At 42.6% G+C, this 27,209-nt stretch overlaps 1 protein-coding gene across 2 annotated transcripts in view; it reads right to left on the bottom strand.

The window, feature by feature from the left end:
* The window catches only part of tjp2b (tight junction protein 2b (zona occludens 2)), a 123,938-nt gene extending 107,908 nt beyond the window's left edge, over positions 1-16,030 (bottom strand). For both annotated transcript variants that reach the window (XM_083912188.1, XM_083912189.1), the window contains exon 1: positions 15,799-16,030. In XM_083912188.1, coding sequence (XP_083768314.1) covers positions 15,799-15,858 — 60 coding nt within the window. In that variant the 5' untranslated portion in view covers positions 15,859-16,030. The remainder of the gene's footprint in view (positions 1-15,798) is intronic.
* Positions 16,031-27,209: the final 11,179 nt, after the last annotated feature.

Below are 27,209 nucleotides of genomic sequence, written 5' to 3'. Positions count from 1 at the left end.
GATTATTAAATCAATAATAATAAATAATATAATAAATAATAATAAATTAACAAGTGAAGATGTTAGCTAAAATTCTGATGTTCAAGGCAGGTGACATTAAAGAGTATCTCCAACAAGTTTTTTCCCCCTCCTGGGACCTGTTCTGTGTCCTGGCTGTAACTTAACTTAATATTACAGACAGTGAATATGATAAATGTGATAATCTATATACTGTACATGCTGTCTCTTATCCAAGAGCAAGTTTGTATGCTTTTAATCATTTGTAAAACGTAGCCTATTAGCATGACATGTCTGCTCATTTTATCAAACCCTATAATGTTTTTTTCTTCACATAGAGGAAGGAGGATCAAGAGGAGAAGGAACAGGAGGAGAAGGAGCAGGTTTGATGGTTTAGACCAAGGACTATGTTAACTGGGGATTCCCAGTAATTGGCCGTTTCTTTCTATACAATGACTGAAAATCTGAAGGCTGTCAGTCATCTTTTAATGTAATTAGTAATTTTTAATGTAGAAACTGATTATAACAACATTTTTTTTACGATTACAAAAAAAGTCTGGTGCAACCTCTAGTTTAGACACTTGCCTTTTTCAATTAATATGCAGACCTACAGTATATAGCTCATTATGTCAGTGCAAATTAATCTATGCTTGATTTTGTTGTTTTTGTAGTGGAAAGACAGAGAGAGGGGGTAGCAGCAGGGCGAGACAGTGCTGAAGAAAGCATCTCAGATTCTGACAACCCATGTGAGAAGGGAGAGAGCGGTGATGGCCAGGAAGCAGCAGAGAGACGAAGAGCAGGAGGGCCAAGAGGAGGAGAAGGAACAGGTTTGATTATTCTTCATGTTAAGTTTAGACACTTATTTAAATTCATACATAGGCATGGCAGACAAATTCAAAGAGGAATGAGGGAATACATTGACTTGGTCAGACTCAAATTTGTTGGTGAAGTGAAACCACCAGCACCAAAAGAGCTGAAACCCCTCCTTCAAGCAGAGTACACGCTGGTCATCTCCACAGCTGAGTGTGAACGTGGGTTTAGTCAGATGAACATTGTAAGCACAACTCGAAGCACCCTAGAGGTAAAAAGCATGTCAGCCTTGCTTTTTATCATGTGTGTTGGCCCTCCACTCAAAATGTTCAAACCAGATGTCTATGTCAAGTCTTGGCTTCAAAGTCATTGCTTAGCTAACAACCAGAAAGCAAGAACCCGAAAAATCGTCAACAAAACACATGATTACGATAGTCTTTGGAAACTGTTTTGAGACACTGAGAAACTAAAAACAGAGGAAAAGTGTTGTAAAGTGTTGAAGTTGTAAATTCTGTTGTAAAATACTGTCTTTAAAAAGAGATAATTGTTATGATGAAATAAACTTGGCTTGATATGATTTGAGAGGATTAAGAAGTCTTATTTTCAGTGTTTTCTTTTAATAATGAATTTACATGAATTACCCCCCCCCCCCCCCCCCCCCCTGACCTTATCAATTCATTTTCATCAATGCCGCAAGTTTTTAAGACAGTTCATTACAAAACAGCAATGCATCTGCCATACAGGCTGAGTGAGAAGACTCTTTGGTTGACTAAGAAAACCTTATTTTCTTCTACACTGTGTTCAGACTCAGATAATAAAACTAAAAACCTGTATTCTGACTTTTTTTCCAAATAATAACATTTATAAGTAATTAATAGGAAAATCGATAAAGAATCTGACCGATAAGCAGAATAATGAATCGAATAATGGCACTGATATCAATAAAATCCTATCAATTCCCATCCCTGACCAGACAGACATAGATAATGAAATTTACATGACACAGACCTTTGTGGCTATACCAGGGGTCTGCAACCCGCTGCTCTTGGGCCGCTGATAGAAAGTTGTTACAATTCCAGTCAAAATGATCTGATCAGTCTAAAATGCAACAGTGCTAAATGCTAGAGATGCACTGTTCCGATACCCAGGATATCTGCTCTGATATTGACTAGTTAGCTGATCAGATATCGGATGAATGAGGCTGATCCAGCATTCTGATCCAGTCATTTCTTTTTTATTAATATCAAACACAGCAATACAGTGACAGCGATCTAGTCACTTCAGTTCTATGTTTACAACAGTGGTTAGGCTTTTATATTACATTTAAAATATCTGTTTGCAGTGCACTTTACATGGAAGTGTTGTTGTTGTTTTTTTGCTGCTGATGCACACTTTGTTATTTGTTAATAAATAATATTAAGTCCATTCATATCTGTGTTAATTTGGTACCTTACCTTACCAACAAGGCTAAATGTTTATGTCAAGCCTGATGTCTTCACTCACATGGACAGGTGTACGCTTCATTCAGTCAACAGTAGGATCGGATCAGTATCAGGTATTGGACGATACGCTCAGCCCAGGTATCGGATTGGATTGAATCGGAAAAAACTGGATCATGCATCTCTACTAAATTCTGGTGGTTCTGTGCCCTAACGGCAGGCTTAAATTAATGAAAACTTTGGACCGAGTAGGGCTAAGGTCAGGCAAGGAAAACAATTCCTTTCAACAGTCAGTATTTTAGAAAATATGCCTGTGTGCAATTTTACATGAGAGAAAGTGAAATTGTGCCATCTATTTAATCTCTTACTCATATGTCCAGGGTGTGTTTAACCTAGCTTAGCACAAAGACTGGAAAGAGAAAGACTGGAAAGAGGGGAAACTGCTAACTGCTTTTACTTTTAGAGCCAGACTGATGTATCACTCACCAGATATCATTGGCCTACCCCAGGCATATCCATATCAGTGTACATGTGGTTAAGAGGTGGAATGTTCCCTCTAAAGTCGGTAACGGTATCAGATTCAGTTTCGTTGAATTGACCTTTTCATTTCATCATGGTGTCTCAGTGATTCTAGTCTAATCACACACACACACACACACACACACACACACACACACACACACACACACACACACACACACACACACACACACACACACACACACACACACACACACACACACACACACACACACACACACACACACACACACACACACACACACACACACACACACACACACACACACACACACACACACACACACACACACACACACACACACACACACACACACACACACACACACACACACACACACACACACACACACAAACTTCCCTGATGGAAGCTTGGGATTCAGCAGTGCACCACACCCTTGGACCTTTTCCCCATGGTACAGGGCAGTACCAATAAACACAGACACACAGAGAAGGAGATATAAAGACACACGCAGGAATCTTATCAGTCGGCCACTCCCAGCAGCTGTCCAAGCCCATGTGGCACAGTTCCCATTGGTCAGGGAATATCTGAAATATCTTCAATCTTTAAGGAGTGTATTCATACAGACAAAGTCTTTAATCACCTCTCTTGGAAATTCAGAGAGTAGGGTACTTTAAATGACAACGTTTTTCATCTGGGCCACTCTGAGAACTTTTGTGTTATAGTTGTGTTGGTCTTGACTAAAAATTCCTGAATGCATGATAGAGGACTAAGCCTGCTGCTTCCACATTAAGTCAAGCGAATGAAAATGAAAGAGACACTCAACTGTAGGACAAAGAAAACTGAACATAAGAATAAAATGTGTATAAAAACAACACAGGCTCAGTAGGATAAAGCCACACACTAGAGCCAGACTGATATATCAGCCAGCTGATCTCAGCCTATCACAGACATATCACCATCTATGGCGTATATGTTTTCTGATATGCACCAATATATAAGGCTGCCTCCAAATAGTCAACCAAGCACTGGTTGACCAAAAAATCATTAGCCAACCAAAATGTCATTAGTTCATTGGTTGCAGGAAAAAAAAACATTTGGAGCTGTGTCTTTTCAAAATTAGGTGAAAATCTATGTGACTGGTGGCTGACCTAAAAGGCCGGAGGGCTTTAATTTGAAGGTCCAGATGCAGGTAGTAGTAAGACACTACCTCACTGTCAATGTTTTTTTACATGTGTCGATAAGTCGACTGATAGCTCTAAATGTCGGCCGCTGGTTGACCAAGAGTATCCTTGGAGAAAATCATGCATTAAGGAGTCATCTAGAAATTGTGTCTTACAGCTATTTATGGTATTATTCTTTATTTAGATGGTCAATAATTCACTGATACGGAACCTACATTGATTAGATTTTTTCCCTATATTTTTTCAGTGTTCATTTCTAGAACTGGTTGACAATGCTATACGTTGAATATACAGTTTAATAATGAATACTGTTTAGTTTAAGTTATTTGTTTGGTAAAGCAGCCTACTGAGTACCCTGCAGAGTCATATCAGTGCAAAATCCACATAGAAACGGTTTATTTTCATTCCATGTCAGCTCAAAAATGTCCTACAGCAGATGCCATATTGGTGAATTTCTCCCCCCTAAAAACAGTATCGGTCTTTGCCTGTTAAATGTATAATGTTTGGCTGAGTATAAAAATTTGGATGAAGAGCATTACATGGTAATGAGCCAGTCTACTAACCAGGTTGGTGCACATCAGAATGTAAAGTATCAAATCATACTAAAGTGTGTTATGCAGGCACGATCAGAGGGTCAACTCCAGGAATTCAGAAGGACCTCTCGCCCATCTCTACAGTAAAGTTGTAGAGCATCAGCACCTCGGCCTACTGTCAGTTTATGAATGCATGTCATGTAGGTGAGTTTATTTCAAGCCCCCAGAGACAGAGACTTCCTGGTTGATCCAATCAGGAAGTGCTAAAAACTGCAGTTCTCTGAGTGTCCACTATGGGCAGGTTTCATAATAGAGCAGTTTGTCATTGACCCCCACGTTAAACAGGTCGTTTTCACAGCATCATTAAACCTGTTTAAGGCCTGGGACAAAAAAACATTCTGGTCTGTATGTTTAGGTCATATCTCCATGACAACACTGACAGGGTGAATTTTTTTGTACCAGGCTAGGTTTTTATTTTATTGTAGGTTAAAGTTTATGTATAATTAGAGGCAGAGTCAAAGTCTGACAAGTCTATGGTGTATTATAAAGTCAAGACTCAATTCAGAAAATTCGGATCATCTGTGAATATTGTTAACAGATTCATTGTTCATTTGCCTTACCTCTTTAGAAATGCTGGATGAAGAAGATACATTGGCAACAAGGCCTGTAAGTGTACACCGAGTGGGAGGTGGGTGAACTATGTCAGAGCGAGGTGATGCTGAGCTGAACTCTGGCTTTGCAGTCAAACAAGGGAGGTATGATGAAGCACGTTCCACAGACCCCGGCTGTCTTTGCCTCAGCTGACTCAGCAAAGCCTGAAGCCCCACGGGTACCACAACACTGCTTATCAGCTGTCTTTGTCTCTCTGTGCATGTTCTCATGATAGGGGCCGTTTGGTTTCATTTGAGTCTTCTAGCTCACTAAAAAGACACATCGCATGATCTAGAAAAGAGAAAGAAACCTCACTAACCTCACTTCGTGGTACACCCGTCAGGCTTATAAAATAAGCACTCCACTTGTCTCATCCGGTTTGAACACTCTTTCTCCAATGCACCCTTTTAACGATTTCACTTGCAAAAACTAACCGTGCTTGAAATATCCTGAGTGAGAACAACTGGCACTGATGAGATCAGCAACACCACGCCCTGTAGGATCATATCTCTAGACTGTCAACAGGAACTCTCCTGTATTTTTCTTTCACTAAAAAGGTTACCACAGATGAACAATGGGGTGTGTAAATTAGCAAAATTAGCCATGACAGCCATCCAAAAGAAGAGGATGTAAGGTGGATGTAAGCTGTAGCAAAGGAGAGACAGAGACAACTAGGTCAGCTGACGAGACTCCCATGTTGGCAACCTACACAGTGAGGTCTTTACAAGCTTTAGACTATGGATAGTTAGCCTGGTTCAGGGAAAGAAGCTCATTCTTCTGCCAGAAACAGCCATTCCAAATGTGAATGGTCTAATTATAGTCTGTGTGTGTGTGTGTGTGTGTGTGTGTGTGTGTGTGTGTGTGTGTGTGTGTGTGTGTGTGTGTGTGTGTGTGTGTGTGTGTGTGTGTGTGTGTGTGTGTGTGTGGAGAGGGAGGAGGTGAGGGGGTCCATAGCCCTGAGCACATCTACCATCACCTTAGGGGCTACTGTTAAAAGACAGCACAGCCACGCATTAGGCTATCTGACTGACACACATGTGCATCCCCTCACTGAAAACACTATGATGTATTTCAGTAAAATTTCTCACACTCAGACATGATGAGGGTGCAGAGCTCAGCAGCATCGAAGAGAGGAGATGGGGGAATCAGTGCTGAAGTGATTAGTCGATTAATAGTCCACTGACTTAAAATTACTCCACTATTATTGTAATTGATTATTGCTTTAAGAGGCATCTTTCAAAGAATGACACACCATCACTGGATCCAGTCTCTTAAAGTATAATTCCGGCACATTCATCCTATGGTCTTTTTCGGCACTTACATACATCAAATAAGCCATCGAGACAGTTTTCTTTATGTAACAACTATTAACAGAGAAATCCAGGAGAGTCGCAGGACATGGCTAACACTGATTAGCTTGGGGCAGCACGGTGAAGGCATTAAAACTTGTTTTTTAACCACTAATACTGCTCACCACTAACAGCAAACCTCTGCAGCAGCATGAGAAGAGTCCCTACACAGAAAACAAAGCACCAGTACCAGCTCCTCTCATAGTAAAGTCCATTCAAGTGGATTACCAAAGTCAATCCAAAAAAAAAGGAGTCCATTCATGATTTATTTCAGCAAAACGCGTAAACTTTTTGGTTTGTGTCAGTTTGGTTAATCATAAGTTAATAACAGATGTAAAAGGTTTGGAAAAGTCCCAGACAGCAACAGTGTGTTGCTGTAAGGGGCTACAGGTAGAGGTAGCATTAGCAGTCTCGGTGTGCAGCATTTTTTTATGTACCTTTGGGTACTGTGAGCCCAAGGGCACCAGAGAAGAATGTTTATGCTGCCAACAGAGTGACATTTATCACTGTAGGCTGGAATCATTGAATACTGCAACACACTGTGTGACTGCTCTGGAGGATTCCCCATCCCTCATCAACTGCACCATACTGGACACTGTTTTCCATGTCCCCAGAATAAAATGGAAGAGGCGACAGATTCTTAAAAAAATCATGAATGGGCTCCTTTCTTTTGAATAGACTTTGGTAATCCACCTGAATGGACTTTACTATGAGAGGAGCTGGTACAGGGGCTGGAAGGTAAGTCTTTAAATCACTCTTTAATAAACTCTGGGTTCACTAACTACGTTGTTGGTGCTTTGTTTTCTGTGTATGGACTCTCCTCATGCTGCTGCAGAGGTTTGGTGTTATCATGAGCAGTATTAGTGGTTAAAAAAGACGTTTTAATGCGTTCACTGTACTGCCCTGAGCTAATCAGTGTTAGCCATGTCCGGCTGTTTCTCTCCCAGATTTCTTTGTTAATAGTTGATAAACGAAAAAAACTGTCTCAATGGCTTATTTAATGTATATAATTGCGAAAAGAAAGACCATGGGATGATTTTTGATGATACTACCCAGAAAGTGCAAGAATCATGTGGCTACATAAAAAAAATCAAATAGACATAAATAATAGCCATTGGCAGCATGGTAGGCAAGTACCAGTGCCTTGAATCAGATTGGAGCCACCAACAGAAGCCAGTGCAGGGTGCAGATGAGTGGTGTAGTGTGGGAGAACCTGGGCAGGGTGAAGAACAGCCAGGGCGCTGTCCAGGTTCTGCATTCTGGATGAGCTGCAGAGGTTGAATGGCTCAGTAATGTCGATATAATGACTCAATCTCAGAGATCCCATCTCCTCTCTCTTGGCCTGATCTGAAGAGGGTTATTCATGCTTTTATTTCTCCTTGTTTCTCAGAAAGCCATCTTGCGCCTCAAGCTGGTACAAAATGTAGCTGCTCGGCTTTTAACAAACCAGAAGACATGATCATATCAGCCTTGTTTAGCCTCTCTTCACTGGTTGCCAGTGCACTTTAGAATTGATTTTAAGGTTTTACTGACTGCTTTCAAAGCACCTTTTTGCTCAGCCCGCAGCTACATTGCTGAATTGCTGCTCCCTAATGAGTCATGGTGCAGCCTCAGATCCTAAGGCGGGGCTCTGTTGGCTGTTCTTGAATTCTGACTCAAGACTTAAGGTGACCGGACTTTTGTGGTCAAGGCTCGTCAGCTCTGAGGGTCTGAGGCTTGCAGAATCACTGATATATTTTAAACCACGTCTTAAATCATCTTTCTTCCTTGTTCTTTGTATGCTCTGCCTTGTCGGCCTTGTCCATCTAATTTATAAGGCTGTTCTTGGACTGCTTCCTTCTTACCTACAGACCTACATCCTACAAAAAAGTATAGAGGGTTAGTGTATTCGCTCCCAGGAGGTCTTCCTTCTAACTGTCCCTAAAGTCTGTAATGAACAGGTAAAAGGTTAAGTTTGCTGCTCTAATTCCCTTCTCTCAACGTACAACACAAACGACTGATATCTGTCATTTATAATAAGATTGCTCTTCTGAGCCCAGTCCCCACTGTATCACCTAAAAATGCATGGGAAAAGGATTTGGGGGTAGACATTACTGAGGTCCAGTGGAGGGACATTCTGAAACTGGTCCACTCATCCTTGATTTGTGCCAGGCACGGCCTATTACAGTGGAAGCTGCTCTATAGAGCCCATTCACCAACGCTAAACTGGCTAAGATATACCCCAGTCACAGTGATGCTTGTAACCGCTGTAAGCAGTCCCCAGCCGACCTCGCACACATGTTCTGGACGTGCCCGAAGCTTTTTGAATTTTGGTCGGATATATTTTAAACCCTCAAGCAGGCTCTGAACCCAAACTTGGAAACCAATCCCTTGACTTCTCTTTTTGGGCTCCCTCCGTCTAAAAATCTGCCTCTACCACCCTGCTCGTCAGATGTAACATTCTCCTTAAATGGAAACATGTTTCTCCACCGACTCATAATAGTTGGATATGTGAAATTTTACAATGTCTAAGGTTAGAGAAGCTAAGGTTTTCACAGAGGGGATCTCTGACAGCATTCCACCAAACCTGGGACCCACTGCTGGCTCTTATTAGCAATAGTCTTACTGTTACTGCTGATGATGCTGAGGACGATTCCTAGTGCTGGAAGGAGGGAACCCCCCAACCCACCTTCTTTTTTTTAGTTATTTATTTATTTATTGCTGTTTTTCTCATTCTTGAATTACCTTATTTACTTTTGCTATTAGTTTTAGTTTGCTTATTTTTTACTTTACCCAGCTACTCTACAACCCTGTCTGAGATGGGTTGTTGGGTGGGATAGCAGGATCCACATTGGGGTTTTTCTGTTCTTTTCGGGGGGGGGGGGGGGGGGGGGGGGGGTTCAGCTTAAAGCAGACACACTGTACAAACATTATACTTTTTCTTGTGTACTGTTTGCTGCTCCCACTGACTGGAACCAGTTACAAAAACACCTGTTATGTATGTTATGCCCTACTTGTTTGTGTGTGTGAAACTGTGTTAATTGTGCTGCTGCATGTCTTGGCCAGGACACTCACTGAAAAAGAGATTTTTGATCTCAATGAGTCTTTTCCCTGGTTAAATAAACAAAACAAATAAATCTTTTCAGAAAAGCTTTTTGTGAGCCACACTGATAAATTCAACATGTGACAGGAATTACAATGAACATGTTTTGGGTTTTAAAACACGGGACAAAACACATTATTTATCTCCTTGTGATGCATAAGTTTTCTTTATCTTTGCCTGCAATGTACAGCCCTGTATATCCTGTATGTATATATATATATATATATATATATATATATATATATATATATATACACACACACTTCCCTTTATCCTGTGATACAAGTTGGTCTGAAATGTATAATTATGACACTGTGATACTCAAAACACAGGACAAGTGTCGCTCTGTAAATGTCATGCCAGCTGGGCTGTTTTGCATATCTGTATTTAAAGTCTACAGAACCGGACCTTGGGGGCACTCTGAGATGGGAGCCGTTTGTACAGGCGTTTTGAAGAGGGCTTCCTTCCAAGGAAATGATTTGGAATAGTCTCACATGGAGAAAGCAGATCTTATTGTTTCTTCATCTTTCTTGATTGACCCTTATTGACAAATTTTCAATGTCTTATTTGTTTATTGTTGTTGTTTTATTCTTCTTATTTTAATCTTGTTTTTATTCTTTTTAGACTTGATCTGTGCACTTTAATCTATGTAAATCCTGTATTACTTAGATTGTCTGATTTTATTTGCCAACGTCCTGAACTGTTTTAAATACAGGCCAACCGTTAAAAGCATTTTATCATTATTATTATTAATATTATAGTATTATTATTATTATTATTCAAAGCCTGGAAAAGACATGTATGCTTTATTACAATATCCAAAATCTAAGACGATATCGAGTCTCATATCATGATATAGATTTAAAATCGATATAATGTCCAGCCCTACTTTGGGCTTTTTTTGCGATAGGCTTTTTCACTATTTTCTGACATGTGACTAAAATGATTCAAAAAGTTTTAAATTGCGATGGTCAAAACTGAAAGGAGAGCTATCCTGACATTTAATCCCTGGTGTGGGTCAATCTTCAAAAACTCTGGACGGGACGGGCGCTCATTCTAAACGGGCACTGCACTAATGGTAAACACAGAAGGCATTATAAGACCTCAACTGTCTTCACAGGCTGAGTACTACACCACATAAGCTGATCTTTGTGTAAAATCAGTGGTATTCACCTTTGTACAGTAATCAACAGAATAATTGATAATGGAAACAATGGTGAGTGCCAGGCAGCCCGCTACACTACTGTCCAGGACGTGTCCTCTGTTAGTGTCAAGGGTTAGCATTAAGCTTCAACCATGAGACACACGGATTATTTTGTGTGACAGCGCTCCTGTTTCCATGGATATAGTGCATCAGTGTTTAACTGCCAGCCATTTATAGCTGATATGTGGCAGTGTGAATGCTCTCCCTGTTCACTGTCAGCAGCTGTGTTGGTGTGAATACGTCACTCAGGCTAAACTGGGTTCTCTGCTTTTGTAAGAAGACTGAGTGAAGCTGATGTACAGACCCCACTGAATTATGGGACTATTGATAGAAACCTGATGACACTCAGGATACTTTAGTGCCATCGATTTTCAAGAAGGTGCTGATGCCTTCCAGTGAACACGCGCGCATGATGATACACTTCAAGGAGAGGTCTGAGCTGTGACAGGATTTCTCCTTCCATAATACATGATGGTGCTGTGCTAGATTGGGTTGTGTGTGTGAATGAACAATGTGTACTGACAAGACTGGACATGGCTCAGGAACGGGAATGGATTTAGCTTATTTAGAAGAACAGTGGATTTGTGTTCACTAAGGTTTAGGAAACTCCAGTTCATCACTGCAGAGTTTATTCTAAGTCTAGTCTAATAAGAGAAGCACCTCAATGACTCAGACATGAAGCGTAAAGGGGCTGTCTCTCACAAGTCCCTGAATGTAAACGTTTCATTACAAATAATAATAATAATTTTGAGAATCGATACAGTATCATAAAACATAAAGTCGCAATACTCAAGTGTATCGACATTTTCTTACTTACTTAGTTATCTTTTATTTGCTAAAATAATCTAAACATCTACAGCGTACTGTATGCTGAAAGGGAACTGACAGTTCTACTATTTTGGAGCTCCCACCAGGTTTGCCAGACTGGGAGGTTTAAAACTGTCTCCATGGCTTATTTGATGTATGAAAGTGTGGGATGATTCTACACCGGAATTACACTTTAATGCTGCATACACGGCTAAAATTGCAACATATTAAAGCATATTAAATTTGGGACGTTTTTTTGTGTATTCTCGCAGTTTTTGAGGAGGTTTTGGGCTGGAAAAACTTGCCAGCATCTGGTAATCCTGGCTCCCACTTAGACTGAAGTCACAAGAGACTTTTCACTTACACTTAAACTGCTTTCACTTGCTCGATGGCACCTTATCACCTAGTCTTAAGGTTATCATGTCAGAATTTTTAACTTACTTCCATACAATACTAGTATTAAAAAACGATACTTGATACCCCTTTCGGTCTTTATCCCGGCACTATAAATCCGATTAGCCAGACTACAAGTCAGCTGACCTTGCAACTGCTTTCATTTTTCTTTCTAAAATGACAATTCAACAAATTCAGGTGCTCAAAGAGCACAACTTGGTCCAGGGGCAGTGTTGCCCCTACATGCATTCAGCAGCGGAGGTGCATCGTTGCTGTTTTTTTGATTGCCACTGCAGCGAAAACCAGTCTAAAATAAGTGTGTGTGTGTGTGTGTGTGTGTGTGTGTGTGTGTGTGTGTGTGTGTGTGTGTGTGTGTGTGTGTGTGTGTGTGTGTGTGTGTGTGTGTGTGTGTGTGTGTGTGTGTGTGTGTGTGTGTCTTAAATGACTTGTCATTTGCATTTTCACCTAAAAGACTATGACTCACTTTTCTATGGGTGACTCATAGCTGCTTGTTTGTCACATTACATGGTTTAATTTCCAGATGAGTAGAAATCTGGCTGATCCAAAGAAAGTGCAGTGACGACCACGGGGAGAATGAGGTTACATAGGTTAGGTCGGGTCAAGTTAGGGGGGCGTGGGGTTGTGCTGTCAGGCAACAATGTTTCCAAAGGGGGGCAAACAGACACACATGTATGGACATTACAAGTTTTAAGTAGTACGCTAGACATTTTCCCATTACTGTGCACCAAAGTACTGTATGTACTGAGGTCCAAAGAGCCCTTCCTGGTAGGGCGTGCTTTGCAGGCTCACATATGTTTCTCACATGCACGCTTCATCCCTGCTGCTACAACTCCATCCAAAGAAACACTGCAGGGATAACTTTTCAATTATCATACAACAGCTTTCAGCGCTTACAAGCAAAATGGCAGTTCCTCTACTTCCATCTCTTGCTCTTTAACTGAGAGTTTGTCTTCTTTCAGCGACTGCACACGAGCTGGCACGTCTCCTTTTTAGACGCCTCAAACCCTTTCACAATTGACATTTCAACTACTTCAATACTTTAACCAGTCATTCCCAGGGACTGGGTTGTGACCCAAGCATATTTTAGTTGGGTTGTCCAATTTTTCTTATTATTTAAACAGTCTTTTATTTCAGATTTATATCTGCAGTAGGTTTGTCATAAAAATTGATACTTGGAAAATAATCAATACTAAAAATTAGTATCGGATTAGATACTAACTTACAAAAGTAACGGTAGCGTCAACATAAACCGTACAGTCATTTTCATGATGTCAGACAACTTTATAAAAGTGTTTTTATTGATGCCTGCATTGTCGTAATCGTTTTCATTTTCGTTCATTTTTGTTAATTTTCTCCCAGTGGTATTGAAAATGGTGCAAGTATCGAGTATTTTCTAGGTTATTGGTATCGACTTTGAAATTCTAGTGTCATGACAACCCTAATCTGCAGCACACATTTGAGACATGAAGGAACTCCATTCTGCCTCCAGCCACACGTACCACCTAAAGTGCAGTGAAAAAGTATTTGCCCCTTTACAGATTTATTCTGTTCTTGCATTTTTTGTCGCACGTTTCAGATCATCAAACACCTTTTAATATCAGACAGCGATAACCTGACTAAATACAAAATGCAGTTTTTTAAATGATGATTTCATTTATTAAGGGAAAAAAGCCATCCAAACCAACCTGGCCCTATGTGAAAAAGGAATCGCCCCCTTAACCTAATAATTGGTTGTGTTTATGATAACTACAAAATAAGTCTTTCACATGGCTGTGCAGGAATTTTGGTCCACACTTGTGGCAGAATTGTTGAAGTTCAGCCCCATTGAAGGCTTTTCGGGAATGAACGGCCTGTTTAAGGTCAGGCCTTAAGCCATTCCAAAACCTTCATTTTGGTTTTTTTTTAGCCATTCAGAGGTGGATTTGCTGGCGTGCTTTAGATCATTGTCCTGCTGCATTACCCAAGTGCACTTGAGCTTAAGGTCACAAACTGATAGGCGGACATTCTCCTTCAGGATTTTCTGGTAGAGAGCAGAATTCATGGTTTCATCAATTACAGCAAGTGGTCCAGGTCCTGAAGCAGCAAAGCAGCCCCAGACCATCGGACCTTGTAGCATCCTTCATTCTTTCTAAACTTCCATACACAGTGTTTTTCAGAGTTTGCTGTATACATAGGAGCCTGCACAGCAGAGTGTCAAACAAAACACTGGAGGTGTAAATCAAAAGACTATTTTTCCAATTTTGAATCTCATAAATCTGCTACTATTTTCTTGTAGATTTGCCACTTTAATCTCATAAATCTTCAGCTTTTTTTCTCAAAATATTACCCCCCTCCTCCTGGTCCGTCATTTTTTTTTTCATACTTGGCCCTAATACACCGTCATACACCAATGAGGGAAGCCTGCATGAGGAAAACAGCAAAGACCCTAAACTCTGCCTAAATGCACTTATTTTGTCTCATTTATTAAGTCTTTCATATACACTCACTGGCCACTTTATAAAAAGGTACACCTGTCCAACTGCTCATTAACACAAATTTCTAATCAGCCAATCACATGGCAGCAACTCAATGCATTTAGGCATGTAGACACGGTGAAGAGGATCTGCTGCAGTTCAAAGCGAGCATCAGAATGGGGAAGAAAGGTGAATGAAGTGACTTTGAACGTGGCATGGTTGTTGGTGCCAGACGGGCTGGTCTGAGTGTTTCAGAAACTGCTGATCTACTGGGATTTTCACGCACAACCATCTCTAGGGTTTACAGAGAATGGTCCCAAAAAGAGGAAAGATCCAGTGAGCGGCAGTTCTGTGGGCGCAAATGCCTCGTTTTAGCCAGAGGTCAGAGGAGAATGGCCAGACTGGTTGGAGCTGATAGAAAGGCAACAGTAACTCAAATATCCATTGGTTCCAACAGAGGAATGCAGGAGAGCATATGTGAACACACAACACCACCTACTTTCTACAGAGAGGGAACAGCAGCAGAAGACCACACTGACACTTTCTTAAGCACCAGGTGAACCTAATAAAGTGGCCGGTGAGTGTATGTTTTCAATGACATATGCATGAAACAAAGGTGATTTATTAAATGTGTTTCTCATATTTCACATCCAATTTTCTGAAAAAAATTGAGCTGACTGTGATATCTGGACAAAATTTCATCACAATAAGATTGCACTGAAATAAAGGCCTGAGTTAATGTATTAGCAGTTTGACTGTAGGTGAGGTACTTTCACTTCTCATGTCAGCTCCACAGGTGGCCTAGGAACAGGTCGGGGTGCCTCTCTCCACAGCAGTATACAGTGCAGCCAGTCATTCACTTTCCTCACACACACATTATCTTCTGCTCTCCAGATTACATCCAGTTATCTTCTAATCTCCAGAGAAAACCCCCATCAAATCACAGATGTCAATCTGGCCTGGATTACAGTCCCCACGGGGTGTCAGAATCAACTCGCAACACTGAAAGTTGTGAACTTTTTCTCAGGCTACAGGCTGTGAAACGACTGGAACCAGCAGGGTCAATAGTCTGTAACGGAGCTTTCTATTGGCTCTCCCGAAGCACAACAGGTGTACTGACGAGCTGACTATTGGCTGGCCAACATGCACCTCACAGCCTGGAGCCCCACAGTCACTGAAGGCAGCTGTAAACGGCGCGCGCGCGCGCACGCACTCACACACACACACACACACACACGCACGCACGCACGCAGACACACACACACACACACACGGAAAGTAAATTGATTTGACGAAACGACCGCACGGTACGGCGCAGTTAATTCTAGGTTATGTAACTTCACACATGTCAAATATAGTGCAACGCCACTTACCCCGACATTTTCGCTCTTGCTCGGGTAAGACGCCAGTCTTCCTCCGCCTTTAACCGGCATCCTGCTTCTCCTCGAGTCGGCTGAACGGGCGTTTAGTCGCCGCGGTTAGAGCCAAAGCCGTGGAGACTGAAACAGCGCTTAGCGTAGTGGCTAGTTTTTCAAAAGAACCATATGTTTGTGGCAGCGCTCGTCGCTGGCAGGTTGCTGTTGCTCCGGGCGGACAGCCTACTGGAGCCAGCAGGCAGAAAGAGGGAGGTCCGTCCGAGCAGCAGCACAACAACTGTCAGCTCACTGCCGGTATGACAGCACAACAATCATGGAAACCCACATTTCCTGTTTCCCTTTGGAAACATTATTTTATATTTTCTGGAAGTGGCAAATCACCATGTGGTAAACACTATAGTATGAAGAGTACAGCAGTGGGAATATGCATCATTTAGCCTATTGTAGGACACAGTTGTGCTTCTACTTTAGAAGGAAATGTAGAGAATGAAATTAAACCTTCAGTAGTACTGCTTATAACATAAAAAGCAGGCATAAGAACAAGAATTAAGTCAAAATGTTGGGAATAAAGTAGAACCTTCAGTGTTATTGCCAGTCATTAAAAAGAAACAGTTTGTTTTTTTTTTACTAAAAAGTTATAATGGTGGCCTTGTAGCCCAATTGTTGAAAAATGCGTGCTAATGGGTCCTCTAGGAGCCATAATGTGTGCTAAAGTGTCCTAATGGGGGCCAGAGCGTGTGCTAAAGTGTAGGAGCCAAAACGTGTGCTAAAGTGCCCTCTAGGAGCCAAAACGTGTGCTAAAGTGTCCTCTAGGAGCCCAAACGTGTGCTAAAGTGCTCTCATGGGAGCTAAAACGTGTGCTAAAGTGTCCTCTAGGAGTCAAAATGAGTGCTAAAGTGTCCTCTAGGAGCCAAAACGTGTGCTAAAGTGTCCTCTTGGGGGCCAAAACGTGTGCTAAAGTGTCCTCTAGGAGCCAAAACGTGTGCTAAAGTGCTCTCTAGGAGCCAAAACGTGTGCTAAAGTGTCCTCTAGGAGCAAAAACATGTGCTATAGTGCCCTCTAGGAGCCTAAATGTGTACTAAAGTGTCCTCTAAAGTGCTGTCTAGGAGCTAAAACCCGTGCTAAAATGCCCTTTAGGAGCCAAAACGTGTGCTAAAGTATCCTCATGGGGGCGGAAACGTGTGCTAAAGTGCCCTCTAGGAGCCTATACATGTACTAAAGTATCCTTATGGGGGCTAAAATGTGTGCTAAAGTGTCCTCTATGAGCCAAAATGTGTGCTAAAGTGTCCTCTAGGAGCCAAAACCTGTGCTAAAGTGCCCTCTATGAGCCAAAACGTGTGCTAAAGTGTCCTCTAGGAGCCTTAACGTGGACTAAAGTGTCCTCTAAAGTTCTCTCTAGGAGCCAAAACGTGTGCTGAAGTGTCCTCTAGGAGCCAAAACGTGTGCGAAAGTGTCCTCTAGGAGCCAAAACATGTGTTAAAGTGCTCTCTGGGAGCCATAACGTGTGCTAATGTGCCCTCTAGGATTAAAAACGTGTGCTAAAGTGCTCTCTGGGAGCCGTAACGTGTGCTAATGTGCCCTCTAGGATTAAAAACGTGTTCCAAAGTGTCCTCTAAAATGCCATCTAGGAGCCAAAACATGTGCTAAAGTGCCCTCTTTGAGCCCAAACGTGTGCTAAAGTATCCTCATGGGAGCGGCAACGTGTGCTAAAGTGCCCTCTAGGAGTCTAAACAGGTCCTAAAGTGTCCTTATGGGAGCTAAAACGTGTGCTGAAGTGTCCTCTAGGAGCCTAAATGTGTGCTAATGTCCCCTCTAGGAGCCAAAATGTGTGCTAAAGTGTCCTCTAGGAGCCAAAATGTGTGCTAAAGTGTATTCATGGGGTCCAAAACGTGTGCTAAAGTGCTGTCTAGGAGCCAAAACGTGTGCTAAAGTGCCCTCTAGGAGCCAAACGTGTGCTAAAGTGCTCTCTAGGAGCCATAACGTGTGCTAAAGTGTCCTCTAGGAGCCAAAACCTGTGCTGAAGTGCTCTCTAGGAGCCAAAACTTGTGCTGAAGTGCTCTCTAGGAGCCAAAACGTGTGCTGAAGTGTCCTCATGGGGCCGGAAACATGTGCTAAAGTGCCCTCTAGGAGCCTATACGTGTACTAAAGTGTCCTTATGGGAGGTAAAATGTGTGCTAAAGTGTCCTCTATGAGCCAAAACGTGTGCTAAAGTGCCCTCTTGGAGCCCAAACGTGTGCTAAAGTATCCTCATGGGGGCAGAAACGTGTGCTAAAGTGCCCTCTAGGAGCCTAAACGTGTACTAAAGTGTCCTTATGGGAGCTAAAATGTGTGCTAAAGTGTCCTCGAGGAGTAAAAATGTGTGCTAAAGTGTCCTCTAGGAGCCAAAACGTGTGCTAAAGTGCCCATTAGGAGCCAATACTTGTGCTAAAGTGCTCTCTAGGAGCCAAAACATGTGCTAAAGTGTCTTCTAGGAGCAAAAACGTGTGCTAAAGTGCCCTCTAGGAGCGTAAACGTGTGCTAAAGTCCCCTCTAGGAACCTTAATCTGTGCTAAAGTGTCCTCTAGGAGCCATAATGTGTGCTAAAGTGTATTCATGGGGTCCAAAACGTGTGCTAAAGTGTATTCACGGGGTCCAAAACGTGTGCTAAAGTGCTGTCTAGGAGCCAAAACGTGTGCTAAAGTGCCCTCTAGGAGCCAAATGTGTGCTAAAGTGCTCTCTAGGAGCCATAACGTGTGCTAAAGTGTCCTCTAGGAGCAAAAATGTGTGCTAAAGTGCCCTCTAGGAGCCTAAACATGTACGTAACTTAAGTGTCCCTAAAGTGCCGTCTAGGAGCCAAAACGTGTGCTAAAGTGTCCTCAAGGAGTCAAAAATGTGTGCAAAAGTGGAGCCAAAACGTGTGCTAAAGTGCCGTCCAGGAGCCAAAAGGTGTGCTAAATTGCCCTCTAGGAGCCTAAACTTGTACTAAAGTGTCCTCTAAAGTTCTTTCTAGGAGCCAAAACGTGTGCTAAAGTGTCCTCTAGGAGCAAAACCGTGTGCTAAAGTGCTCTCTAGGAGCCAAAACGTGTGCTAAAGTGTCCTCTAGGAGCAAAACCGTGTGCTAAAGTGTCCTCTAGGAGCCAAAATGTGCGCTAAAGTGCCCTCTAGGAGCCAAAACATGTGCTAAAGTGCTCTCTAGGAGCCATAACGTGTGCTAAAGTGCCCTCTAGGAGCCTAAACATGTACTAAAGTGTCCTCTAAAGTGCCGTCTAGGAGCCAAAACGTGTGCTAAAGTGCCCTCTAGGAGCCAAAACGTGTGCTTAAGTGTCCTCATGGGGGCTAAAACGTGTGCTAAAGTGCCCTCAAGGAGTCAAAACGTGTGCTAAAGTGTCCTCTAGGAGCCAAAACCTGTGCTAAAGTGCCCTCTAGGAGCCAAAACGTGTGCTTAAGTGTCCTCATGGGGGCTAAAACGTGTGCTAAAGTGTCCTCTAGGAGCCAAAACGTGTGCTAAAGTGTCCTCTAGGAGCCTTAACATGTACTAAAGTGTCCTCTAGGAGCCAAAACGTGTGCTAAAGTGTAGGAGCCTAAACGTGTGCTAAAGTCCCCACTAGGAGCCAAAACGTGTGCCAAAGTGTCCTCTAGGAGCCAAAATGTGCGCTAAAGTGCCCTCTAGGAGCCAAAACATGTGATAAAGTGCTCCTTAGGAGCCATAACGTGTGCTAAAGTGCCCTCTAGGAGCCTAAACATGTACTAAAGTGTCCTCTAAAGTGCCGTCTAGGAGCCAAAACGTGTGCTAAAGTGCCCTCAAGGAGTCAAAACATGTGCTAAAGTGTCCTCTAGGAGCCTTAACATGTACTAAAGTGTCCTCTAGGAGCCAAAACGTGTGCTAAAGTGTAGGAGCCAAAACGTGTGCTAAAGTGTTCTCATGGGGGCCGAAACATGTGCTAAAGTGCCCTCTAGGAGCCTATACGTGTACTAAAGTGTCCTTATGGGAGGTAAAATGTGTGCTAAAGTGTCCTCTATGAGCCAAAACGTGTGCTAAAGTGCCCTCTTGGAGCCCAAACGTGTGCTAAAGTATCCTCATGGGGGCAGAAACGTGTGCTAAAGTGCCCTCTAGGAGCCTAAACGTGTACTAAAGTGTCCTTATGGGAGCTAAAATGTGTGCTAAAGTGTCCTCGAGGAGTAAAAATGTGTGCTAAAGTGTCCTCTAGGAGCCAAAACGTGTGCTAAAGTGCCCATTAGGAGCCAATACTTGTACTAAAGTGCTCTCTAGGAGCCAAAACATGTGCTAAAGTGTCTTCTAGGAGCAAAAACGTGTGCTAAAGTGCCCTCTAGGAGCGTAAACGTGTGCTAAAGTCCCCTCTAGGAACCTTAATCTGTGCTAAAGTGTCCTCTAGGAGCCATAATGTGTGCTAAAGTGTATTCATGGGGTCCAAAACGTGTGCTAAAGTGTATTCACGGGGTCCAAAACGTGTGCTAAAGTGCTGTCTAGGAGCCAAAACGTGTGCTAAAGTGCCCTCTAGGAGCCAAACGTGTGCTAAAGTGCTCTCTAGGAGCCATAACGTGTGCTAAAGTGTCCTCTAGGAGCAAAAATGTGTGCTAAAGTGCCCTCTAGGTGCCTAAACATGTACGTAACTAAAGTGTCCCTAAAGTGCCGTCTAGGAGCCAAAACGTGTGCTAAAGTGTCCTCAAGGAGTCAAAAATGTGTGCAAAAGTGGAGCCAAAACGTGTGCTAAAGTGCCGTCTAGGAGCCAAAAGGTGTGCTAAATTGCCCTCTAGGAGCCTAAACTTGTACTAAAGTGTCCTCTAAAGTTCTTTCTAGGAGCCAAAACGTGTGCTAAAGTGTCCTCTAGGAGCAAAACCGTGTGCTAAAGTGCTCTCTAGGAGCCAAAACGTGTGCTAAAGTGTCCTCTAGGAGCAAAACCGTGTGCTAAAGTGTCCTCTAGGAGCCAAAATGTGCGCTAAAGTGCCCTCTAGGAGCCAAAACATGTGCTAAAGTGCTCTCTAGGAGCCATAACGTGTGCTAAAGTGCCCTCTAGGAGCCTAAACATGTACTAAAGTGTCCTCTAAAGTGCCGTCTAGGAGCCAAAACGTGTGCTAAAGTGCCCTCAAGGAGTCAAAACGTGTGCTAAAGTGTCCTCTAGGAGCCAAAACCTGTGCTAAAGTGCCCTCTAGGAGCCAAAACGTGTGCTTAAGTGTCCTCATGGGGGCTAAAACGTGTGCTAAAGTGTCCTCTAGGAGCCAAAACGTGTGCTAAAGTGTCCTCTAGGAGCCTTAACATGTACTAAAGTGTCCTCTAGGAGCCAAAACGTGTGCTAAAGTGTAGGAGCCTAAACGTGTGCTAAAGTCCCCACTAGGAGCCAAAACGTGTGCTAAAGTGTCCTCTAGGAGCCAAAATGTGCGCTAAAGTGCCCTCTAGGAGCCAAAACATGTGATAAAGTGCTCCTTAGGAGCCATAACGTGTGCTAAAGTGCCCTCTAGGAGCCTAAACATGTACTAAAGTGTCCTCTAAAGTGCCGTCTAGGAGCCAAAACGTGTGCTAAAGTGCCCTCAAGGAGTCAAAACATGTGCTAAAGTGTCCTCTAGGAGCCTTAACATGTACTAAAGTGTCCTCTAGGAGCCAAAACGTGTGCTAAAGTGTAGGAGCCAAAACGTGTGCTAAAGTGTTCTCATGGGGGCCGAAACATGTGCTAAAGTGCCCTCTAGGAGCCTATACGTGTACTAAAGTGTCCTTATGGGAGGTAAAATGTGTGCTAAAGTGTCCTCTATGAGCCAAAACGTGTGCTAAAGTGCCCTCTTGGAGCCCAAACGTGTGCTAAAGTATCCTCATGGGGGCAGAAACGTGTGCTAAAGTGCCCTCTAGGAGCCTAAACGTGTACTAAAGTGTCCTTATGGGAGCTAAAATGTGTGCTAAAGTTTCCTCGAGGAGTAAAAATGTGTGCTAAAGTGTCCTCTAGGAGCCAAAACGTGTGCTAAAGTGCCCATTAGGAGCCAATACTTGTACTAAAGTGCTCTCTAGGAGCCAAAACATGTGCTAAAGTGTCTTCTAGGAGCAAAAACGTGTGCTAAAGTGCCCTCTAGGAGCGTAAACGTGTGCTAAAGTCCCCTCTAGGAACCTTAATCTGTGCTAAAGTGTCCTCTAGGAGCCATAATGTGTGCTAAAGTGTATTCATGGGGTCCAAAACGTGTGCTAAAGTGTATTCACGGGGTCCAAAACGTGTGCTAAAGTGCTGTCTAGGAGCCAAAACGTGTGCTAAAGTGCCCTCTAGGAGCCAAACGTGTGCTAAAGTGCTCTCTAGGAGCCATAACGTGTGCTAAAGTGTCCTCTAGGAGCAAAAATGTGTGCTAAAGTGCCCTCTAGGAGCCTAAACATGTACGTAACTAAAGTGTCCCTAAAGTGCCGTCTAGGAGCCAAAACGTGTGCTAAAGTGTCCTCAAGGAGTCAAAAATGTGTGCAAAAGTGGAGCCAAAACGTGTGCTAAAGTGCCGTCTAGGAGCCAAAAGGTGTGCTAAATTGCCCTCTAGGAGCCTAAACTTGTACTAAAGTGTCCTCTAAAGTTCTTTCTAGGAGCCAAAACGTGTGCTAAAGTGTCCTCTAGGAGCAAAACCGTGTGCTAAAGTGCTCTCTAGGAGCCAAAACGTGTGCTAAAGTGTCCTCTAGGAGCCAAAACATGAACAAAAGCTTGATCTGTCTTACATAAAAGTTTATTTCAGGACCAGTGGAGTGTAGCACGTTAGAGAAAGGTACACTAAAACTTAAACGTACCAAATGACAAATTTTGAGTGAATGATCAGACTTGTTTAAGATCTACTGCGTTTATCAACAACACAAACACAACAAAACAGCTTGTGTTTACAGCCAGAGTGCATGGTTTGTAATTGGGATTTTTTTTTTTCTTCACTTTTTTTTTTAGAATCCACTATCTATTCATTACGGTGTTAGGTTCGTTGATGACTCTAAATTGTCTGTAGGTGTGAATGTGAGTGTAACTGTTTGTCTGTCTCTGTTTGTCTCTATGTGCCCTGTGATAGACTGCCGCCTGTCCAGGGTGGACCCTGCTTCACGCTTAATGTCCGCCTGAATCGGCTCTAGCCCCCCGATAGGGACAAGCGGTTGAAGATAATTGAATGGTCTATTCATTTGATAGGGGCCCATATTTAAAGTTGTAGTCCATAGATGTTTTTATCTAGTTAGTTGTCTTTTAAGATTCTATCCATCAAAGAGTGAGTTAAAACATGCTTCCGTCAGTCTGCCCCAGGGAAGCTGTGACTACTATGGTAGTTTACCACCACCATGTATCTGTGTGAGTGAATGGAACCTGGACTCTGTAAAGTGCCTTGAGTACTGAGAAAGTCAAAGTCAAATACATCAGAGGGCCAAAAAAACAAATTTGCTACAAGCCGAGGGCCGGACTGGTTCAATGTTTATTAAAACATATTAAAATGATTGCATATAACCTATGGAACCAAGACCTAACAGTGTACCGTATTATATATAATAATTAAATAAATAATCCAATATTTTTGTATGGCTCCAGCAGTAATTTCAGGTGAAAACATTTTTCAACAGGCTCACAGACAAAAACAAACTTCCTTCAAAGAGAAAACAGTTGTCCTGTGCATTAAATGAATAAAGCAATATTGTCTTATGACCTTAGTTATTTTAAGGAAAACATTTATCAACAGGCAAACAGCAAAAAAGAAAATGTCCTTCAAAAATAAAACATGTTCCTTAATATCAAGATAAAGACACACAGCTTTGTGAACATGTGCTCTGCCTCCAACCGAGCTTGAAACACCCTGTTCTCACCGTCAACCTTCCGTTTAGCGATTATTGGGGAGGGGGGGTGCTGAACGTTGACATCTGCCCTGAATGCTGATGAATATTGAAGACGGGGCGGCCCACTTGCGGCGCTACATTGAGTTCGCGGGCTACCGTTGCATTGTGGGTAATGTCGTTTTTTGCGTGAAAAACACCAGCAGGCGGCTGTGGCGTGCGGGCCGGTTCTAATACTAATCAAATATCATCCCGGGGGCCAAGATAATTCATTGGCGGGCCGACTCTGGCCCGCGGGCCTTGACTTTGACACCCATGCGTTATATGAATCCAAACAAAAAAACAAACTAAAGACCATCTGAGCGTGCGTGTGGCGACATTGTCTCACTAAATTACACTTCTTTCCTCGTTCCCCTTCTCTCCTCTGGCCTCCTATCAGTGTGCCTGTGAATGCATTACGTCACGATGCTATGTGGAATTATGGGTCCCAACTTTTAAGCTGTACTGCTTCTATTGGTATCATGTAATAAAAACTTCTTTCTTTCTTTCTGAGGAGTTTCAGATTTAAAGTCTGGACAAGTTAAACTGAAACTCTGCCTTCAGCAGCGTGGTGTCTGTGTTAGCTCCCAGGAAGCCGGCGGGGAGAGACGCAGCTGCCCCGGACGCCTTCATCAGTGGGGACCCGTGTTGTATCGAAGTGTGTTCTCCTTCCTTAAACTGCTGGGCCTCCGACTGCAGTTTCCTGCTGATGAGTTGACAGCCTCTGGGGCAGCAGAAGCTGCAGTTCTCCAGCCACTTCCTGGTAGCCAACACTGACACTCCGCTGCTGGAGGCAGAGTTTCAGTTTAACTCATTCAAACTTTAAACTTTACTTTGAATCAGAAACTAACCAGTGGAGCATGAAAGCATTGTGGATCACAGATTATTACATTTAGAGTATGTGGTGGGATTAGCAAACTAGCTAGCCAAATAGCCAGGACTAGGCGAAACACAGATGGGAAAAAAATGAACAACTGCATTGTGCAGGTGAAAGCTGCCAATCTAAAGTGTCTATAGAAAGTTATGGTACCCTTTTAAAATAGTCACTTTTTTTGTTTTACAGCCTGAAATGACAATGCATAATAGCAGTGTTGGAAAAGTGATGAGTCCCCAGATGTAATCCTTTGTGGAGGCACCTTTTGCTTAAATCACAGCCATCAGTCTGTTTGGATCTGTCTCTATCAGCTTTGTGCACCTAGATTGGAGAATATTTCCCCATTCTTCCTGCGGAATTGTTGGAGTTCAGTCAGATTCTGTGGTGAGCGGTGATGGACTGCACTCTTCAAGTCCATCCACAGATGTTCTGTAGGATTCAGGTCAGGGCTCTGACTTGGCCACTCTAGGACATTCACCTTCCTGTCCTTGAGCCACTTTGTTGTTTTTATGGAGGTGTGTTTTGGGTCGTAGTCATGCTGGAAGGTGAAACCACCTGCCCATTTTCAAGTGTCTAACAGAGGAACAAGGTTTTTCCTCAAGGATTTGGGTGGACTTGGCAGCATCCATTTTAGCTTCAGTCCTGACCAAGTGCCCAGTCCCTGCTGAAGAGAAACACGCCCACAACCTAATGCTGCCACCACCATGCTTCACAGTAGGGATGGGGTGTTCTCTGGGTTGTGTGCTGTGTTTGGTTTTTGCCAAACATAGAGCTTAGAGTTCAGCCCAAAAAGTTCAGGTTTGGTCTCATCTGACCAAATAACCTTTAACACATGGTATCAGAATCTTCAGTATTTTTTTTTTACGAGACTCAGTGTGAAGAGGCTTCTTTCTCTCCACTCTGCCAAACATGTAGAACTTGTGAAATTGTTGTCACATGCGCAGATGGACCAACCTCTGCCATTTAGACTTTAACTCCTTCAAGGTCACCATGGGCCTCTTGGTAGCTTCCCTGATGAATCTTTTCCTGGCTCGGTCCTCCAGTTTGGAGGGGCGGCCCGATCTAGGCCAGGTCTGGGTGGATCCATATGCCTTCCACTTCTGGACAATACTCTGAACGGTCCTCAGAGGGACAGTTAAAGCCTTTGAAATCTGTTTATTTCCTTCTCCTAACTTGTTCCTATCCATAACTTTATCCTGGAGCTCTTTTGAAAGCATCTTTCTATAACTATTAGTCATATATACTATCGCTAGTCTAATAAACTATAAAATTTGTAGCCATAAAAACACCATCAGTGGTATGTCTCGCTGTATCGTAGCGGCTATTGCCGCTACTCATCATTGATCATGTTTGCCACCATAATTATAATCATTGTCATATTCTATCGCCTTGGCTGTGCTTGTTTCTGCTGTTCAGCTGTATTGACTGCCATAACACATAAGTCATATTCACATTTCTATAGATATTATTATAGTAACTGTTACTCTTTGGTTGCTTGCATCTCCGGAAGTGTGTCTGTCTCTCTCTGTCCATCTGTCTGTCTTCGTGTCTGTCCTCGTCTCTCTCTGTCCATCTGTCCGTCTTTTCTCTCTTTCTCTCTCCTTTTCTTCCTTCCCAACCGGTCAAGACAGATGCCAGTCCTCCATAGAGCTGGGTCTGTCTGATGTTCCTGCCTGTTATAGGGAAGGTTTTCGTTGCCACCGTACTCTACGGGGGAATTGTTGGGTCTGTGTAAATCATAAATTAGTCATAGAGTGTGGTCTATACCTACTCTGTAAAGTGTCCTGAGATAACTTTTGTTATGATTTGGCACTATAAATAAAATTGAATTGAAATTGAATCTTTCCAACCATGGTGAATTCTTTGTGTTACCATGCACTACTAGGAGTGGAATCCTCAAGGAACAGACAGACCGTCTGAGTGCCAGCCTCTGGTGCTGCTGCTAGTGGGACAAGAGAAAACAACCTCTCAGCCTCTGCAAAGTCATAAAATGTAAAATCCACTAGAAGGCAAAACTCAGAAATATTTTGTATATCTAACAGTCATTTGCTAAAAGCAGCCTTCTAAAAACCGCAGTCCACAAACAATCCATTATATTCAATCCCAGTGTTAACTACTTCCAGAGCAATCTCCATCATCATCATCATCATCATCATCATCATCATCATCATCATCATCATCATCATCATCATCATCATCATGATCATCATCATCATTATACCTCCTCTTTTTTCCTGTATTAATCACAGCATGACATCATGATACTGGGCTCTTTTAATTACATTTGAATAATGAGCCATATGCAGTCGTCCCCTTGCTGCCATTCATTGCTCCTACTGACTTTAAATCTTATTTGCTTTGCTTCTTACATCTATCTGCTACCTTAATGACAATTTAAACTTTTATATCATTTCAAACGTTACAATACGTTTTTCTTGCCTTAATTGGATATGTCATCCAATCATATGAGAACCATATGTAAAGTGTATAATACCAAATACAATAACGTTGTTAAATTCGTCAACACCATTCACAGAGCTAGGAAAGAAAGCATTTTGGTTTTCAGCACCTGTTGGTTGGAACAATCTTCAAACTGAACTTCATCTTCGAAACCTTGTACCCTTCGTCTGATTTTAAAGAGCTGGTGAAAACTCTGGAGTCCAGGCTCACTGGAAGCAAGTGTTTTATACAAGAATGTCTTTATTAGGCTAATTATTTGTTGTCTGATTGCTCCCAACGTGA

Source organism: Echiichthys vipera, assembly GCF_963691815.1.
Source record: "Echiichthys vipera genome assembly, chromosome: 4".
NCBI lineage: Eukaryota > Metazoa > Chordata > Actinopteri > Perciformes > Trachinidae > Echiichthys > Echiichthys vipera.
Note: the sequence above shows the minus strand (reverse complement) of the source record. Positions and strands in the feature narration are given on the sequence as shown.